The 19,523-nt window shown below is 42.0% G+C and overlaps 2 protein-coding genes across 7 annotated transcripts in view; both read right to left on the bottom strand.

The window, feature by feature from the left end:
• LOC142579123 (cholinephosphotransferase 1-like) overlaps positions 1-12,424 on the bottom strand; it is a 28,489-nt gene extending 16,065 nt beyond the window's left edge. The window contains exons 1-4 of one of the 5 annotated variants that reach the window (XM_075689020.1): positions 12,215-12,424; positions 10,417-10,567; positions 8,969-9,098; positions 3,915-4,059 (exon numbers count right to left, since the gene is read on the bottom strand). In XM_075689020.1, the coding sequence (XP_075545135.1) occupies positions 3,915-4,059; positions 8,969-9,098; positions 10,417-10,559 (418 nt within the window). In that variant the 5' untranslated portion in view covers positions 10,560-10,567; positions 12,215-12,424. Of the gene's footprint in view, positions 1-3,914; positions 4,060-8,968; positions 9,099-10,416; positions 10,568-10,932; positions 11,222-12,214 lie in introns of those variants that run through there. The other 4 variants (XM_075689018.1, XM_075689019.1, XM_075689021.1 and 1 more) reach the window with 4 other exon arrangements.
• A 2,934-nt stretch (positions 12,425-15,358) lies between these two features.
• The window catches only part of LOC142579122 (uncharacterized), a 41,421-nt gene continuing 37,256 nt past the window's right edge, over positions 15,359-19,523 (bottom strand). For both annotated transcript variants that reach the window (XM_075689017.1, XM_075689016.1), the window contains exon 12: positions 15,359-16,444. In XM_075689017.1, coding sequence (XP_075545132.1) covers positions 16,253-16,444 — 192 coding nt within the window. In that variant the 3' untranslated portion in view covers positions 15,359-16,252. The remainder of the gene's footprint in view (positions 16,445-19,523) is intronic.

The raw sequence follows: 19,523 nt of genomic DNA on the forward strand, positions 1-19,523 counted from the left end.
AATATAGGAATGAAAAGATAACGAAAACAGAAAATAGTCCTCACTGGCAACTTGTAGTCACAGACTTTCAAGTAAACCTGTCACTTCCAAAATCCACATCAGAGAAAGTAAGTCTGCAAATTTCAAGGTGGTGTTGCCACTTATCTTTCGCTCACACATTCCTTCTTGTTTAACAAGCCTCCATTCATACGAAGGTTGCTAGGTTTGCAATTTCTGAAGTGCAACCTATCAATCTAAGTTATTTCTACTCGTATTTTACGTATATTTGGGGTAGAAATGTGCTTTACAGAAAAATTTTCAGTTCAAAATTTGGCAGAGCTCTTTGGCTGTGACAAAAAGCCAAGATACGGAGTTTTGACATTTAACATGCCTCCTACACTGTTAATTTTTTTTTTTACAAGTTTCCTGACAACCCTCCAACTTTTCTGAATTCCCTGATGGTTACGTATCTTTAGTTTTCGAGGTCGCTAGACACCTTGCTTAACAGATCCTGAACAGTCTTCAAAAAGCTCCTCTTAATGAGGGGCAGCGGCTTTCCAGATGCAAACTCACATGTTAAAAATTGTACATCAACAGTCTGAAAAATGAATTATTCACCTCATCCTTGTGGAGCAGTGAGCTCAGAAAACCATTTTCTGTGAAAGTGAAAATGCCATGGAGCCAGAGAGGCACATGCAAGGCAACAATGATAACAATGGATGAAGAAGTTATATTGAACAGCCAGATTATGTCACAAATGCCCCCCAAAACAATGGTCTATCCTATATCATAGAACTTCCAAAATGGGACACAGTATGATCATGCTACATAATTACAGTTAATGCAAGGCAGCAAGCAAGCATTGCTGTTAATCGATTGATAGTCACATTATCCCCTTTTTGCAAAACTGCTAAACTACATGGCAAAAAAAAGCTTGACCTAATACAATACCCATGATCAGGACCTTTCACAACTGAACTATAACAGTCAAGAATCCCTGACAGTTTTGTTGGGTCCCAGAGTGTCTAAAGTGCACTGTACTGTTCAAGAGAGTCTACAATAAACTTCAATATATGAAAAACATTACATAAAGATGGCTGCACAGCTTTACTACCTGCTAATCAAAATTGTGCTCTTTAGAGAACCTTAATGGCAGCTTCAGTAAAAAATGTCACAGGCCTGCACGACACACGCAGCACAGTCACAGCGTAAGCTGGAGGAGCCGTTCCATAGGAGCTCTTTTTTCGGCACCACGTACTACAAGGTCATTGCATCGTTTCCATGAGAATAATCTTAACTGTCTGCCTGATGTCGACGGCGGCAAGCTGCAGAATGTGGTATGGCTTATCGTGCTCTCTGCACAGTGGTCTGCTCAGCCCAATGTTGCCTGGTTGCAGCAGCATGTGTAGCTCTACGATTCGCTTCTTCAGCAACAGTTCGTACCTTGCAAGGAGGCACCATAACGTATACCAAAGAGTAAACACGTGTATCCAGACTATGTGGCTTACATGTCACATCCCTTGACCCATGGAGCGGCACATTGCTTTTGATGATGATGATGATGATGATGATGAGGAGGAGGAGGAGGAGGAGGAGGAGGAGGAGGAGGAGGAGGAGGAGGATGGTTTATTGACATCCCCTTCGGCCTCGTCACCTAGCCTGTGCGAGTTAACCAGGCCCTGCTAAATGCAGCATGAAAGTGCTATATGCAATGGCTACAGGTCGGGACACCTGGCGGAATATAATGGAACTGCAATGCTAAGTTTATACATATCAACGCTATGTGGCGTGCATATCACTAAGCTAATAACGATGATGTTCATTTAATGTCATTCCCTTTGCAACAAAATCGTGACAAAGCGTCACCTGGCCAGCTTGAATTAATCAGGTACGCCATACAGGTTTTACATTCCAGGAACCCGTATGGGTTTACTTTGTAGCAACTGCTACGAACGAGTGGATGCCTGATTTTTCCCTTTATTAATTACACCAATATTTGTACATCTCCAAAATCTTTCTTTTCTTTCTCAAGGCTTCTCTATGTACCCTGTACCATTACCTATGCAGTTGCTACATGGCGTGCCACCTGATGCCCGGGTTCAATCCCGGCAGGAATTAAGGATTTTTTTTCTCATTCCCAGCGATAGCTGCTACAGACACTGGACACCGGTGGCGGCGGACACCATCACCAACTGAAACGGCTATTGGAATGAGCCCATAACAGCTTACGCTGTAAAATTGCTGAGGCTGCTGGTGCCTGTATTACTTTATCTGGCAAATAAGTAACACGCAAAGAATAATCAGCAGTTCCTATGTCAGGTAAAAAACAAGTCACAGCACAACAGCGTTATAAGACTACATTAAGTGACACTGCTGGTTAATTAAATATAGCGATGAAGGTAACTTATAAAAATTTCTAGTAAATCCTGTGCTATGACAGCTTGTGCAGGCTTACAGGCAGACAGCCTTCTGTTTTATAGCATCCCAACAAGATAAAAGATCAAGCTTGTCTGTCCTACAAGTAGATTATCAATTACAGGTAGCAAAAGCACAAATATCATGCTAGGGCAGTTCAAATTAAGGATTCACAATGTAACAGCACAAAAGTGCGGATTTTTTCCAAAAGTTCCTTTCCATGGCTATGATTATTTTATCATTTAAAGCAATACAAGGTCAAGGAAAAGTCTGCATATAAAGAAATCAGGAAACTTGCACAAGTATCATATGTGCACAATTATAACGTGAGCTTTTTAAAGAAATTTCCAACCTCAGAACACAACTTACATTATATTCAGGTTCGTGAAATGTATAATCACAATATATATATATATATATATATATATATATATATATATTGTTACGGAAGGATAAAAGAAGAGGAAGGAAAAAGAAGATCGCGAGATGCTGACTGCTGCATGTCTGGTTATGTATATATTGTAAATACAACCTTTCTTTACTCCCAACATCCTCGTAACAATTTATTACGTGCAAATACAATAGTTACTAAAGCAATCCATTAAATAAGGAAAGGGGAAGGAAGGAATAGGGGAATAGGGGAAGGTCGTGCTACTAGCTCCACCTGCGTCATCATCTAATGTACAATAACAATTATCAAGGATTCATTCCACCACCGGTCTATGTGTGGCAGGTTTTGTTCTGTAGTGGTAAATGGCAATGCAAGCAAGATCAGTTGGCTAGGTTCACTGGTCGAGTTCGAATGGGGCACCAGTTTTCTGTTTTATTTCATATCCAGCACTGAAGCATACAGATGTACTGGACATTCTAAGTAGATACATTTTTGAAATCATGGTTTCAGCCTAAAATTCAATGCTGGGTTTACTACCAGAACAAATGTGCACAGACTACGGAGTGCAACCCAAGGCAGGACTTTTGTCTCATTTTACAGTGGCACAGGCAATGTCAAAAGCATTATCAAATGAAGGAGACGCTCACATCCTATCAACATGCAAGGTTAGGAACCAATCCTGCCAGAGGCGACTTAAGTAACTTCTCAGAGGTGTCATGACAAACGTGTAAGTTTTGACACAAGCCGAGGGCCACATTCTCGACTGATCACTTTCAGCATGTGTCAGAAGGCCAAATTAGTAAGATCAGATATTATCACACAAAATTATGAGAAGACACACTCCTCATTACCATTATCTTTCATATGCACAGATAAAAAGTGCATTGACCATGCGGGCAGCAGAAGTGCGATGAATTAATGCTTGATGCTAAAGTAAGTTGCCACACCTCATCATTGTAGTGCAACAATGCAGTTGTCGCCAAAAGTAGTAATCAATCGCAGGTACGTCTGCCAGTAAAATGCTCAGTGACACAAGGGAGGACTACATCTGTACAAATAAGTAATTTCTTTTCCCCAGTACTGCAGTGAAGAAGAACAGGCATTAAGTAAAAAATGAGGGCAGACTCACAAGTAGACAGGGCATCACAACCATGGTCATAAACTTCCTCCAGGGCGGTATTCTGCACCTTGATGGCCTGTTTGCCATCTAAAGCGTCCAGCAGTTGGTACAGGAACAAAGACAATGCACACAGCACAAAGGTCCACCATGGTGCCTAGTTACCAGAGTAACGGTGAGGGGTAGAGAAAGAGAGAGAGAGAGAGAAGACACGGCAGCCCTCTGCCTGTTAGTCCAACTTGCTACTTTGTCCACAGATCACATGTTGCGACCCGTTTTCCTTTTTTTTTTTTTTTCGGAGGCGAGAAGCAGTAGGAGTTTTCCAGTGCATACGCAAATGCAACACGCTTTTTACTCACACCACAACCAGTGCAGATAGCAGCAAGTAAGAGAATGACCACATTTTCCTTTTTAAAGCACATACACAGAATTCAGATTAGTCTTTTAAATATACTTGACATTATGAGCATTGTTTTCGACAGGAGAAAATGGTTGGCAAGCAATCCTAACCATTTATTTATTCATTCTCATAAATGAAGAAACAGAATTCTTTAGAAATTGAGATACACGAGACTATGAAAGCTTTGGAAAGCGTGAAATACAGCTGATCTGAACACATTTAACAGTGGCACGTGTGTGTGTGTGTCTTTTGCAATGTTCACACTGAGCTCGCATGCATAGCCAGATGCCCCATCTTAAGAACCATCCCTTTTCCTAAAATTACGACGTCTACTCTGACAGTAAATTGAACAAAAAAAAAAAAATTGGCTTTTTTCTTTTGCAGGGACAATTTCAAACTGGCAGGCTACTAAATCCTAAGGGAACCTAACATGCTCCATTCTCCATAATGGCATTCCTAGAACACGGAGCTTTATGAGCATAATAACAAAACTATTTTCCAGGCCAAGCTAAACCCAAATCACCAGCGTTAGCATCTCCTTACCAGCACAGGTAGTGGCAAATGAAAATAATTAAAGACAATTTTGCTGTACTTTACCAACACTCCAGTCGACTCTGAGCATAGCCAATTGTCTATCTTTTATTTTTCTCATTACTTGCCTTTCCATGATTAGGCTAATTTTAATTATGGGCTTAAAATATATAACTGTGCCAAATAAGGGAGTTAAGGATGGCTCATAAAATTTAGGACTTGTTTAAACGAATAAAAATAATTATCCTCTCGGGTGTTACATGCCAAAACCATGAATTACGAGGCACAAGTTTATTAATGGGGGACTCTGGATTAATTTTGACCGCCAAGGGTTCTTCAATGTGCATCTAAATGTAAGTTCACGAGCGTTTTTTAGTTCTCCCCTCATTGGAATATGGCTTCCACGGCCAAGATTTAACCTAGAGCCTCAGTGGCGCAATGTTGTAGTTGCTGAACTTCCACGGCAAGTCCATTTAAACAAAGGAAAAAAGAACGAGAAAGTTATGGGCAGCTCTGAACAGCAATAAGGCTCTCAGGAGAAAGGCATTAGCTGTTTCCTTTTCTTTTATACCCCTGTACATAGGTTACGTGTACCTTGCCAATAGGCATTTTTGAGACACAGCCACATTTGCTTTCTATTTATTGTTGCCTTGCTCACCGTGCACCCCCCCCCTCCTTCCCTCCCTATTTAATATTATTTTGCCCAAGCCTCCACTTGTACAGCCTACCATTTCATTAGATCAATGAAAGAACTACAGTTAACATGAATTTCAACATTATCAAAATTAAAGTTCTAGCTCACTGGAGTTAATATTTCATTTCTGAGTCGCACAATTTTCATATTTACAAAGATTTACTTTGGATTAAAAAGATCCAAACTGCAGAGGTTTTTTTTGCACAGGTTGCCGAACAATAAGCCTTGAACATGCACGAACACAAATACTGCAACAAAAGCGGAAGGCATTTTATTTAGTAAATACAGATTACAGTTCCAGCCCGCTTCATTGCACAGTTTCCTTACAGCCTTGATTGAAATATGTCAGTAGCAGTCATGCACAAAATCAAGAGAATATGCCTAGCATAGGGCACAACAAAACCAATACAGGAAACAATATATCCCTACAGTCGGGTACAACTTATAAAGGCAGAAGAGGCCTCCGTCCAGATAACCGAAGCACGGTAGCCGAATGCCTCCCCGATTAAGGAAATAGTACTGCTGACGCAACTCCGCCCAGTTCAAAGCACGGATTGCCACAATTTCCGTCGGCAGGGTGACCGGCCATCAGGCTCATGACGTCAGTCTAGAGTGCGCACCTATTCATGGAGGCCTGTATGCATCTGCCTTTGAATGGCAAATGCCACTGCCTTCTAAAGCTGTACCCGAATATAGTTTATTGCAACCACTGAGACAGTCTTTATTGGTATATATTGTAACACCTTCAGTGGATATATCTGTTCTTTTCCCAGATGGTATGCATTCTTTGGATACATGTCATAGGGCAAAGTACTATGGAAGTACCAGCTTAACAGACATGGCCGCCATGGCACAACAGACTCCACCTCTTCAAAGTCAAACTGTGCATGATAATATGCTTCCTATTATAAAGGCTCGATGTGCAGTGGAATACAAAATAACAGAACAGATTCACATTTACAGCCTGCAGTGTACAGCACGGTCTCATCTTAAAGGGACACTAAAGTGAAAAATTATTTCTTCTGCATCAGTCAATTACCATTCTACAATACCAAAAACAGCACTCTTACAACGATAAGGCATTTGGTAAGCCAGAAAAAGCACAAGAATGAAATACGGGTGCCGACGCCTACTTAAGTTCCCACACCTGGGGGCTGTGACGCCTTGGATTTCGATGGCATCTTCTAGGGCCTACAAATTATATATAGCGGTACAAATTGACTACATTGTGTTCTAAAGGAACCAAATATTAAACTTGGCAAGTTTCGGGAACCTTTATTGAGCCAACGCGGCCCAAATGCGAAAACGTACTTTGGAATCCCTGACGTCACGCTGATGTGCCTGCGCTGGGGTTTAGGCGCGAAATTCAAATACTGATACTTGGACCTTCATTTTCTCATCCAATAATCAAACCATTTTTTTTAAATGACTGCCTGCAGGGTTTTCAAACAATGCTTCATTAGACTAAACTGATTTATTGTTTCGCTTTAGTGTCCCTTTAAAGGGAACACCTGGCTGATAACAAAGCCAATACAACAAACACTCCTACATTATTGAGAGAAAAACAATAGCCAAGAGCATTTATTAGGCCAACATCTATGCATTACAAAATAGTCTGCTGCATTCGTGCCACATTTCAGCTACACTTGGTAGCCAATACGAAATGGGTGTTCCTTTTAACAGTGCACTATATTTTATCTCCACTGTACAGGTCCGCATATCAAGTTGTAATCCATTCACAAAAGTGGTGGCTGCTTTAAAAATAAGTTGGTGTTCCCTTACATGTCACTCAAGGTTGTGCACGGTGCCCCCAGAAACTCGGTGCTTGCAATTTTCCATGTTCAATCAGAGCAATCAGCAAATTAATGATGTGGCACGTGCAAAAAAATGTACTTCAGGAGCTCACCATATACTAACCCGCTTAAATGGGTTGCAAAGTGAGCTATTTCTTATGCCCAGACTGGTGGATTACTTTTAGACAACTCTCTTCTGCCATTTTCGAGCATTAAAGAATTATATTATCGAAGAAATTGAACTGTGAGGATTTCCATCTTCGAACCGCAGGCCAGAACAATGACGCCCGATTACTCTTTCTCCATCTATTCATTACTTGTATTATCATTATTATTTTCTGCAAATAAACAATTAAATGCACATGGCACATTTGACAGTACTTTTGCATACATTCTTCCTCTGTTTATTAAAAATTTAGTTCTTGTCCAGACCTATGGCATGATGTGAAACACCTATGACATGATATTGCAGCGCTGAATATTTAATGAGGTATCGCCCAGTTTTCTGTCATGCCAATCCTCCACTGCTGGTGAACATTGCTAATTTGGTGTGCCATATATAAAATCTACCAGCCTAGGTTTGTACTTAACGTCTCCCACAACGTCCTCACCCCGATTTTTTTTTAATGCGACAGTGCTAGTTCTGCACACTAGATAGCACTACAGTTTGTTAGCCGAGAGTCATTTTAGGAAAACAAAAAACAAACACAATAGATTTTTTTTTACATCAGGTTTTCCTTTTTAAATATACTAAAATTTTGGGAAACACAGAAAGGAAACATTAAAAATCGCAATCCTGTCTCTTGTATCCTATCTTCTAAGATTAGTGTCTCGTTAGCAATAGCTGTCGCCGATCTTTGGCCACAAATAAAGCCAATCATTATTTGAAAGGAGTGAAAAGATAACTTATGCGACAACACACATCGCCTTTATAACTCACAGACTGCAACAACTCACGCACAACTATGAAGAATACAATGAAACAGCTGCATGCGTGTAATGACGCGCTTAGAGACATAACTAAATGAGCACAAGGTGTCCTTTCCAGTGACATCTTTATGCGTTGTTATTGCAGGTTCCAGTTCATCCTTTTCCAAAACTGCCATCTGGACAATAAGTGCATGGCATTAAGCCAACTTCAGCAAAAGAAATGGTATGCGTCAACCACATGTTTCCGTAAACATCACACACGTGCTGCAAGGCAACTGAGGCACAGGAAGGCCGCCGAGTTATTTATACACCGCACAGGAATAACAAGCAAGCGGTGAGCACCCCCACCATGCAAAACCATGGCAACGGAATGCGTGAGAATAGAACAAAAATTATCCAAGCAAAGATGGGCTGTTTCTGGATTTAAAAAAAAAAGAAAGAAAGACTATCAAAAATCACTAAGGCAAGAAAAGCTACATTTCGATTCTTTGAAGTATGCTGGAGATAATAACGAGGTATTAAGCTACTCAGTTACAGTTGTATTTTTAAAAAAATTTTTACCAACATTTTCCTTTATTTCGAAAAATGTTTATGGGCTCATTATTTCTTCAGAATTGGTTACTCCACGTATAAGCTTATTCTTTAATTCAGCTTGCTGGCGAGTACACGGACAAAGTCAGAGGCACGGTCACATGCATAAGGAAAATAGAAGGCTTACCTCTGAGCGCAGATCAGTGCTGTAGCTTAGCAGAAGCAAGCAGCAACACACATTTATTAGAAGTCCTGAACACGTGAGAACACACGGTGCTATCCTTACAGGCACAAACTGGATACACCACACCCAGAACCTATATGGATAAATTGAATATGTTGTTTAGTGAAATGCTGCCATCTAATACACTGCGAAACCAAGCTTTTATGACAAAACTAAGATTCACAAGTTCGTGAACATCACTACAGGAAATAAATATGGAACATGTTAATATGGAAGCATTTTTCACTGTATGACAATAACAGCAGCAGTAGCTAGCTTTAACTTTTAGCTGAAACACACTGACAAGTAAAGAATGTGCTCCAAAACCCCATCATTTCAATAACATCATATTAATTACCACTTTATTCACAGTAGTTTGTGGTTTCATTCTTAAGCGAGTTTTTTTTTTAATACCAGATTACACGAAGTTGAGTGGCAAGAAACTTTAATAAAATGTGGGAGTAGGGAACATAAAAGTCAGTGTGTTTTTTCTCTAAGTTGTACACCTGCACTTGCGCCCGTGTGAAAAGAGAAACATGTTCAGCAAGAATGTGATGACAGTGATACCTTAAAAATGGAAAAACACTGCAAAAAATAATGACAATAATAAAATTAAATTCACACGGTCACACCAAAAGTTGTCTCGCTTCTCTAGCTTTAGTGGACTAACAGAGTGTGGACCAAGTGCAGTACTGCCAATGCTCAAGTGAAAATGTTTGATGCCATTGCAGAAGGTTGTGCTAGAAATGTAAGGTAGCTAGGCTAAACTACAGATATCAGATACCTGATGATTTGACAACCACATTAGGTGAGATTAGTGGCTGTAAATGCGAACCTATGAAAAGTGCCATTATATTATAAAAAGGAATCCCTAGTGCTGGCAATAGCAGTTACCCTACTGCAGTTACACTTTTCCTACACTTAGAAAACAAATGTCGCACCACGAGGGACTATATTCTCGGTTGATCGTGTTTCAGTAATGCCACTTTCATTGCACGTTCAGTGGAAAACCCAGCAGACAGCATACCCCTTGCTCTAATGTGATGCATTGTGTCAAACATTACATCATGCAAAACAGAAAGCATACCAAAGCTGACTGACTAGGGAAAACTTCTTTTTGGTAAATCTACAATCAATGTTGCCGTAAATCTTCCAGGTTACTATATAGCTGCCTTGGGATTCCTGTGCATTTATCAATAGTTACAACAGCACTTTAGTTGTTGCTGCTTCATTATTATTTTTTGAAAACATATATGCTTTAAGTAAAGAAAAAAAAGCAAGGAGCAGGCTATCAACTGCCACCAGAAGGGGTACAGTACATTTCTACTCTTCAGGTACGACATCATGAAGGTTTATCGCATTTATACACAAACATCTTCTTTTTTTTTAAAAGGTCACTCAGTGACACTAACCTCTGGAGAAATAGAAGCTCCAAAACCGAGCCTGCACTTGCATTGTACACATATGGCTTCTTTTTAAGATTGTCCATCTGCTCGACGGGCAGCACCCAACCACCAAAGTTCTCTCGCGTCTTCGTTGTTTTACCCAGATGCATGATGAATCCTGAAAAGCAAAACAGCTCAGGTCAATGGCAAGTGTTAACTTGCGTACAAATGAACTGAAAAAGGACACCGCACAGCTAAGAAACACAACATAAAATTCTTTTTATCAGTCGTAGTTTCATAGATTCACAAATAGTGCATCGAGACGATAACCAAATACTGCTCCTGCAGGCATTTGATACCATTATCGGCTCCAATAGGCTATACAATAGTCCGGGCAAATAAACGTGAGCAATTTCCCATTTTCTTAGCCTGGGTACTGCAAAGCTTACTCAATGAGAACAAAAGCAATGCAGCCTAATGCATACGGAGCCTGTGGTATAGGGCCTGCGAAGGCGCGCTACAAACAGCAATTAACAAATGTACTGGCCACGACTTCCTGGGAATAGACGTGTGTCTGGTATCAGTACCGGTTGTGCCGCTGCGAGGCAACGCACGCGACAGGACCTTTGGCTTATCGAGCGCGCACTCGAGAGATCAAGAGCTCCACATCCGCCCGTTAATGCTCCAAGTCCACAAAGTGGAAGGCAGGAAGGAGGGGAAGTCGTAACTATCTGTCATCTCACGGTCACGTTGCCTATGTCCAAGTCGTGACACAACGCGAGTTACGATCGTATTTATCAAGGAAATGCACCGCGTTCTGCATTTCGTCAGCTCACGTGCACGCGCATGTGACTCGCGTCCGGTGGAGAGGAATCGCAGCGACAGCCAAGTTCCGCCTCTCTGCAGGTTCAGCTGCGTACGGCGGCGACGTTAGCCAATCTACGACGCGCGCGGAAGATTTTTGAAAACACTACGCAACGCCTCGGGGGCTGCCGCGATAGGAAAAACAAGCACACATTCAAGGCCACTCGTTCAGTGTTCCGTTCTGCAAAACACTGGCCTTGATGATCGAAACACGCAAGCGAGTTTGGCAAACACTTTGACGCTCTGAATTTCAAGAGCCACATTAGCATTTAAAGGTGGTGTTACTTTCGCTTCTCTTGGCCCGTTTTCCTTTGATGCTTTGCAAAAAAAAGCATGTGTGTTTTTAATAACTTGCTCGGTTTTCCGTGATCCTCGGCACGCACTCATGGTGGCCTCTTGGGTAGTTGACATCTAGAACAATGTTTTCCCGCATATTCCGCCAACTTCTGGTGCAAGGAAGCGCCAGACCAAGCCTTCCATGTATCTCGCACGTGAGCGACTTCGCGCACGATAGCCCAGAAATAAAGGCATGGATAGATTCTTCTGGCGATGCAAAAAAAAAAAATAAAAAATAATAATAATAAATAACTTTATAAACATGTACGAAATCTATTCCAAGCAATTCACAACGATGTCAACTAACAAAAACGGCATGACGGACCAAGGGGCGACATAATCTTGTCAGCTACAAAACGCCGCACGGCGATCGGAAGCCTTTACCAACATATGATGGTCACGATTCGCCGCACGAACTCCTCGCCGCGCTTATAAGATTATCTGTTAATGTCAACGTCAATAAGCTCCGAGGATGGCATACCCGAACAGCTGCACATGTAGGGTATACGACTCATCAGGGAAAATTTAATCCAGTTTTCACAAACACGGAAAGTGCGCGTAAATCGAAAGGCTGCTAGAGAAAGCTCGCGCCTCGCAAGGAAACCGACTGGAGATTAGCACGTACTTACGTAGTAGCACAACGCACGTGAACAAGAATCCTCGGCACGTAATTTAAGATCACAGTGTCCTTCAGACAGGGCAGTGCAGGCGCACAATTTACCACAATCTACGTAAGAGTACCACACAACAGACCACTTTCAGCAGCGCGAACACATCATACAATGACGACCCAGCTGTCCCAGCCGCCTATAATCGACTGTCCGATTCGCGCAGGAGCAAGCGGATCAAGGTAGAGGGGAGAGCTGGGGAAGGGGAAAGGCCAGGAGAGAGAAGCGAGAGAAGTCGCACAGGCGAAAGAGGCGAAGCGCGCCCAGCGCACCTTACGGTAAAGAGCTCTAATAAAATATTCCCTTGTCATTAGGTTTAAAAAATAGCCATGGATATGGCAAATACAGTGATTCAGACTGTGTTATGGCTGTATAGTGACTCAAACTGCTCTGTGGGAGGGACGCTGACTAAAGATTAGAATGTGACATATTCGTATTGCTCCTATTCCCTTCACTTCATCCTCGCGCCTGCGAGGCTTGGGTGTGGATATTGCAACAGCAGCTTTTGTGAAAGCGCGCGATGAACAAATTTGAATGTGTCAACATGTCCTCCACTCTTTAAAAAGCTCGCACCTTTTGAGGCTTTTCTTGTCCCACAACAATAATCGTCAACTAGCTTGCCCACATTTCCTTTGTTTAACTCTGTGCGCCCGGTACTTCCAGGTCGCGAAACGGCATGCGCGTTAGAAGCGCGACATAGCATTCTCAACAAGTAGCAAGCACCGAGTTTTCAAGAAGGAAACGCAAGGAAGGCAGATTGCCATTCTTGGCGGAGTATAAGGACACCTCTAACATGCACACACTCAAAAAGCCTCAAGAAGGGTCCTTCGACCCGCCGACCGGACAGTAGGAACGTACAAACTACGTGTCCCGGCGTGCGGCGGTGCCAGGCGGGAGGCGGGATGGTTGGATGGATGCTATGACCGTCCCCTTGGTAAGCCCGGCCAAAGGGTGCTAACAAGCTTGGAGTGAAAGATACGCCTCAAAATGTGTTGCACTTTTAAACAGAGCGCCGCGGTACTTCCACACTCTTAAAAATGTTTGCACCCTTTGTGCTTATATCTTGTCACACAAAGATAATCGTCATCTGTCTTGCTTGCGTTTCCTTTCTTGAAAACGCGGCGCCCGCTACTGTCCGTCTAGAATGCTGTGTCACGCTGATATAACTCTCAAGCCGTTCGTACGTGACTTGGAAGTACCAGGCTCGCAGAGTTAAGACAGGAAATGCGGTGAAGACCGATGACAATCGTTGTTGTCGGGACAAAATGCCACCCAAATGGTGTAACCTTCTTTTAGAGTGTATTCACGTATGGGGAGCTCACCATACGTGGGCCGATCCCGAAGATAGTGCAATGACGGGCCGACCCGCGGCGAAGCTTTAGCTCGGGGGCTCTTATCTAAATACATGTAAAAAGAGAATTCGTTTTTCTCAGCAACCACAGCACAAAATTTGATGAGGTTTGTTGCATTTAAAAGAAAAACTTAATATCCAGTGACTGTTGGTTTCGAATTTTCGATTTAGGTCCTCAATTTTTTATAAAAATTTGCCAAAATCTAAAATTTTCGAAATACTAAACTATGAAGTTTACAACTCTGTAACTCAACAACCAAAAACGATAATGCAATTTTGTGAATAGCACCTAATAGTACATCTAAAGCGGACAAAATTGATATGTTACACATGAATTAAAAGAAATTTAGCAATATGGAAATACAGCTTTTGCAGAACCCTTATGAACAACGTAACAAATTCACGTAAGATATAAAATGACGTATTGACTTTGTCCGCTTTCAATGATCTAATGGATATCGTTTACAGAACAGCGATATCTGTGTTTTATGCAGTGCTATGAATCTGTAAACTTCGTGCTTCTGTTTTTCTCAAACTTTCAAAATTTTGAAAGTCTTATTAACAAAATTTAGGACCTAAATCGAAGTTCCGCTACCAACAGTCACTAGAATTTAACTTTCGTTCTCAAATGCAACAAACTTCATTAAAATCGGTCCAGGGGTTATAACAGAAAAACGTTTTTGCGTTTTAGATGTATATTTGGATAACCGCGTCGGAGTTTCGCTCGAGCTAAATCTTCCTCTTAAGCCCTCCCCATACGTGGGCCGATCCCGAAGATAGTGCAATGACGGACCAACCCGCGGCGGAGGGCAAGCAGGTGTTAAGCACTCCCCATATGTAGGCCGATCCCGAAGATAGTGCCATGCCATGCCGATTCGGGGCTTAGGTGAAGTAGGCGTTAAGCACTCCCCATACATGAGGCGATCCCGAAGATAGTGCAATGCCGGGCCGACCCGCGGCGGAGGTGCAGTTCGTCATTCAGGGGCCCACATACACAGCTTCGCTGCTCATCCTTGTTCACAGGGTGGACGGGCAATGATGTTTTTTAAAGTGCACTCTAAAAAAAGTTTACTCTCTTTGGGGCTTATCGTGTCTACTAACAATTATCGTCACCTGCCTTGCTTGCGTTTCCTCTCTTGAAAACTACTCTAAAACAATTACACCCTTTGGGTCGTATCTTGTCGCACAACGATATTTTTCATGTCTTGGCCGCTTTTCCATTCTTTAGCGCTGCGAGCCTGGTACTTCCAAGTCATGAACGGCTTGGACGTTATCAGCGTGACACAGCATTCTCGACAGGAAGGTAGCGAGCACGGCGTTTTGAAAGAAAAGCAAACAAGGCAGATGACGATTATTGTTGCACAGATACACCCCAAAGGGTGTACATTTGTCTACACTCCTAACGGTTGCACCCTTTGGGGTGTATATTTGTCCCACAACAATAATCATCTGCCTTGCTTGCGTTTCCTTTCTTGAAAACTCGGCGCTCGCTACTTTCCTGTCGAGAATGCTGCGTAACACTGATAACGCGCATGCCGTTCGTGACTGGGAAGTACCGGGCTCGCAGCGTTAAAGAAAGGAAACGCGGTTATCAGGTGAAACGCGGTTAGGCAGATGACGATTATCGTTGTTGGACAAGATAAGCCCCAAAGGGTGTAAATTTTTCTAGGAGTGCACTCTTCACCTATCCTCTAGCTTGGAGTGACAACACATGAGCACAGTGCAAGTAAAAAAACAGATACGACCAGAATACACATTAGCTATATCCTTTATTTCTACATTCAGAGACAACTTCTGATGCACAGCATAAGCAATGTCTCGGCATATTTATACAAAAAAAAGTGACTCATTCAATCCATCTTTCACAGAGTCATGTGACATTAGTTTGTGCGTTCAAAGGCATTTTTATTATGCTGTACACTGATTTACATTTGGCATGTTCATAAGGTGACTTTCTTTAATTACAGAAGGAAATTTGACTTGAGATGATAATTCTTGTGATCCAAAATTCCTAGTGGTGACCTACACCAGAAACTGAGTTGACAACAATTCATTAATTAGCAAAGCATCACTTATATACAGACCTTTAAAGTAAAAACTTTAGTGAACATTCAACTATGGAATTCAGGCTGGGCAGTGATCCACGGATGTTCACTTAGCAATCCTGAGACTATTACCAGTTTTGGTATACCTGCTGCTAGACCAGTCGTGAAACATACCGATGTTGCACATTGTCCAGCAATCCCAAGCAAGGTTTTGTAGGGCAAATTATAGGTAGAAAGCCAATACATTCTGCAATGAGTTTAGGGATAGATATCATGAAACTGGTGCTAATCTCCAAATTCCTACCGAGTGGATGTGCTTTCACATCGACCACCTTGAATTGCATGTTTGCAATATCTCCACCAAAGTTCCCTAAAAGTTGATGAGCTTTAGATAACAAACTTACGACAATTACTATACCACTTCTGATATAAACATTGGTCAACAAAAAATTTTGACATTGTCTCAAAATCCCTTACGTTTAGTAACAAGTGCCAGTGGATGCTGTAATGCCTCATTATATGTACAAAGAAAAAAAATAAGAAAGAAGTAAGGAGACAATGAACATTGGTGATGAACACAGATGAAGGCATGCCAATGCTCAGTGGTCAGACATGGAGGCCGTAGCGATGACAACATCGTCCCCTCCGAGGACACTGTCCTGTTGCTCTTCGGATGCGGTCAAGGCTTGGTCTTGTTGAAGTGCCAACTGCTGCAGTGCCAGCAACTGAGCAGGGTTAGCCACGAGCAAGATTTGCTGGCCGGATGGTGTCTGCACTAGTGTGCCTTCCTCCTGGAGAAAGAACAAAAGAGTGAAACCATATCTCAGTCTTTCAGGCTATTTCTAGTCTTTTATGTGACAGTGGTTCATATTATCAAGTTGCAGTAATGTTGAACCAGACAGTACTATAGCTGTGAGACAAGAATCCAACTCTTTATTGGATGAACTTGTGTCCAGAAATACAAGTAACACTGAAAGTACAATGATAGCGGCGAGCACAGTTGTTGGTTGTTAAAGTCTGTGAGGGTACCGAGCCGATGCCAGGTGGTGTAGAGCCGAAGGCACAAGACGGTAGGCAACGGTGGGTGGCGGGGAGTGAGAAGATGGAAGGAGTGTGTGGCATGCAGGAAGTTGGCGAAAACGAACTCACTGAGTGAAGTAATCGGCGGAGCAAGCCACGTGCGGTGCGGCAGACTGTGCATGTGTGCGTGCGCCGAGGATTTTCCGAAATAAAGAACGTACTTGACAAGCCCGATCTACAAGCCAAGTGCGTCGGCCATTTATACATGACTCATCGTACATTACGATGTAATCACTGGGGCTTGCATACATTAAAGAATGAACAGCACTATTCGCTTTGAGCCTGCTGATTAGACAAGATTCTTTCACTAAGGAATCAGTGACAAAATTCAAGAAAGTTCTGATATATAGTTCTGAATGCTGAATGATAACATTGTAGCTGTGGTTGGCCAGTGAAAAACAGTCACCGGAAAAAGATGGAACAATGTACGCATGTTCATATACTGAGTGCTGCCCACAGGACATAGTACGAAATGGCTCTCCCATAGAAGTTTTCGAACAGTGAAAATTTTTAGCTGAATCAAATATGAATACTGTTCAATTGATGGGGCTTCTTTAATGTCAAATCAAGTATACTCAATATTTTTCAGCATCTGAAGATATGACAAGAAATGCAGAGAGGAAAGGTGACAAAAAATATGTTTATTTATTTCATTAAAGCAATTCTATTTCAATGTTTTTTAGCAAAAGGCTCGCTCACCTCTGGCAAGCTTGATTCTAAACATTGTATATCAGTGGCATGAATGTAAACTACTTCTGCATTAACACCTTAAAGCAGTGTTACTCAAACTGCGAGTCATGACTCCTAAATGGGTCATGAGGTTTCTTGTGGGGTCATGGAGGGTCCAACTTTATATATATTCTGCTTGCCAGAACAGAAATGAATTGTCAGTCCAGGTGGCCATACTCTTTCAATGCCATTTTTTAAAGAGTAAGACACACACACACATACACACACACATGCACACTTTTCCGTAAACCCTGAAATAGACTGGTCCCCTGGTCAAAACTGTTGAAATTAAATACTTGTTCTGTTTACCTTGCAGCATCGCTTAAGCTCTTTTCGTATGAAAAGGTAGCCATTTGGAAAGGTAGAAAAGGTAGGTTATTATGCAAAGTGTAATATTAGGTTTGGTCATGAGATGGATGGCAAAATGGAAAGACAGACAGCGACCTAAGCCTTCAGTCGCCACAAAGAAAACTTCACCAAACATTGCCTCTCAACTCCAGCCAGTCTTGTGTCACCGAAACTGTAGAAGAAGGGAGTTCAGCAGATACTTTTATCAAGATTCCAAATACATCCTTCTTATTAAAGTACATAAATCAATGAATCCTTGTTAAAAACATTAAAAAGTATTTTTGGTTGCTCTCTTTGGTGTGGTTAATGCCTCTTAAATAAATTAAAATGTTGATCTATCTGTGTCATTGAAAAAGGTAAATGTTCAGAAGGCGTACGGAGATGGAGAGAACCACGGTAGGTTTGGTACAGTAGACTTACGTTAACTTGGCTTTGGTCAATTCAATTTTTTGGTCCATTTAACCTTGACCGAAGGTCCCCGCCGGCACGTATGCCCACAATGAAAGTTTGCGCCTATGGGCCCAAACTTTCATTATTTCAGACCTAAGATTGGCCTCAGGCAGATAGTTTGAACATGAGCTGTCAACATGCACATGCATGACTCGTATGGCGACCCCAGTAGCAACCATTTTACCGGCAGCATCTGTCTTGGAAGAACTTAGGGGACAGTGAATGCATTGAACACATGTAAAATCTCCTGTTGAAGATGCCATTTTTCTGCATGCGCTAAGATTATTTTCAAGCAATAACGGTTGCTCACAATGTCTGATTACATGTTTACCTGGTTCTAACATGCAACTTTTCTTCACCCCCCCCCCCCCCCGCCCCATCAGGAAAATCAAGCCGAAAACAGCCTTCACGGCATTTGTATGATTCGCTGCACAACATGTCTGTGTTACGGCGAAGCTGACTTTAGGAAACTGGGTGCCACCATGCAATGCATATTGCCAATTTTTCTTTTGCTAAAAACCAGGGCGCACGTTAGATTTCCATTTCTTAAGGAGCATGAATGTTATCTCTACATTATTTACTTCTGATACATAGAAAGCAGGCGCATGTTTGATTCGGAGGCATTTTAGAATCGAACAAATGCTAACAAATGAATCAGCAGTTGTTTTGACGTTTTTTTCTGCATCTTGTGCAAGTCAATCAATTTCGTTGGTCTCGTCAGGGTCGAAATAACAGAAGTCAACTGTACTACTGAAAGGAGTCACGTACTGGAAAAGGTTGAGATACACAGCCTTAATGGAACCAACAACGGCACAGCTTAATTTAAATTTAAGTTTAAATTGGTGCAGAAAGTTGCAAAAAACAATATGTCATGATGCTGTGCTGTGAAACTAGCATTGCAAGCCAATTAAGTGCGCCATACATATTGTTTAAAACTGCATTCGGTACATTTTATAGATGCTTACACTTTGTTCTATGTATATTATTATCTAAGGAAAGCTCATGCTTACAAGCAGTACTGACTTCATGGCAACGAGCGCAATGGCCGAACGGTGGCATCCCTCACTGTATGGTGTGTTTGGATCGGACTGCTGGTACGATCTGTTGGGAACTCGGCGCTGACGCCCGTGGTTGTACCTGGGTCGCAAGCCCCAAGGGTAGCGTTGGCCTGGCGGCCTGGGGTACAACTGCAAGCATCCGAAGGTCCCGGCAAAGCATGAGTCGACTGGTAACAACGAAACAACTTGTTTATTTTAACATCGC

The sequence above is a fragment of the Dermacentor variabilis genome, chromosome 4 (assembly GCF_050947875.1).
Source record: "Dermacentor variabilis isolate Ectoservices chromosome 4, ASM5094787v1, whole genome shotgun sequence".
In the NCBI taxonomy this organism is placed as follows: Eukaryota; Metazoa; Arthropoda; class Arachnida; order Ixodida; family Ixodidae; genus Dermacentor; species Dermacentor variabilis.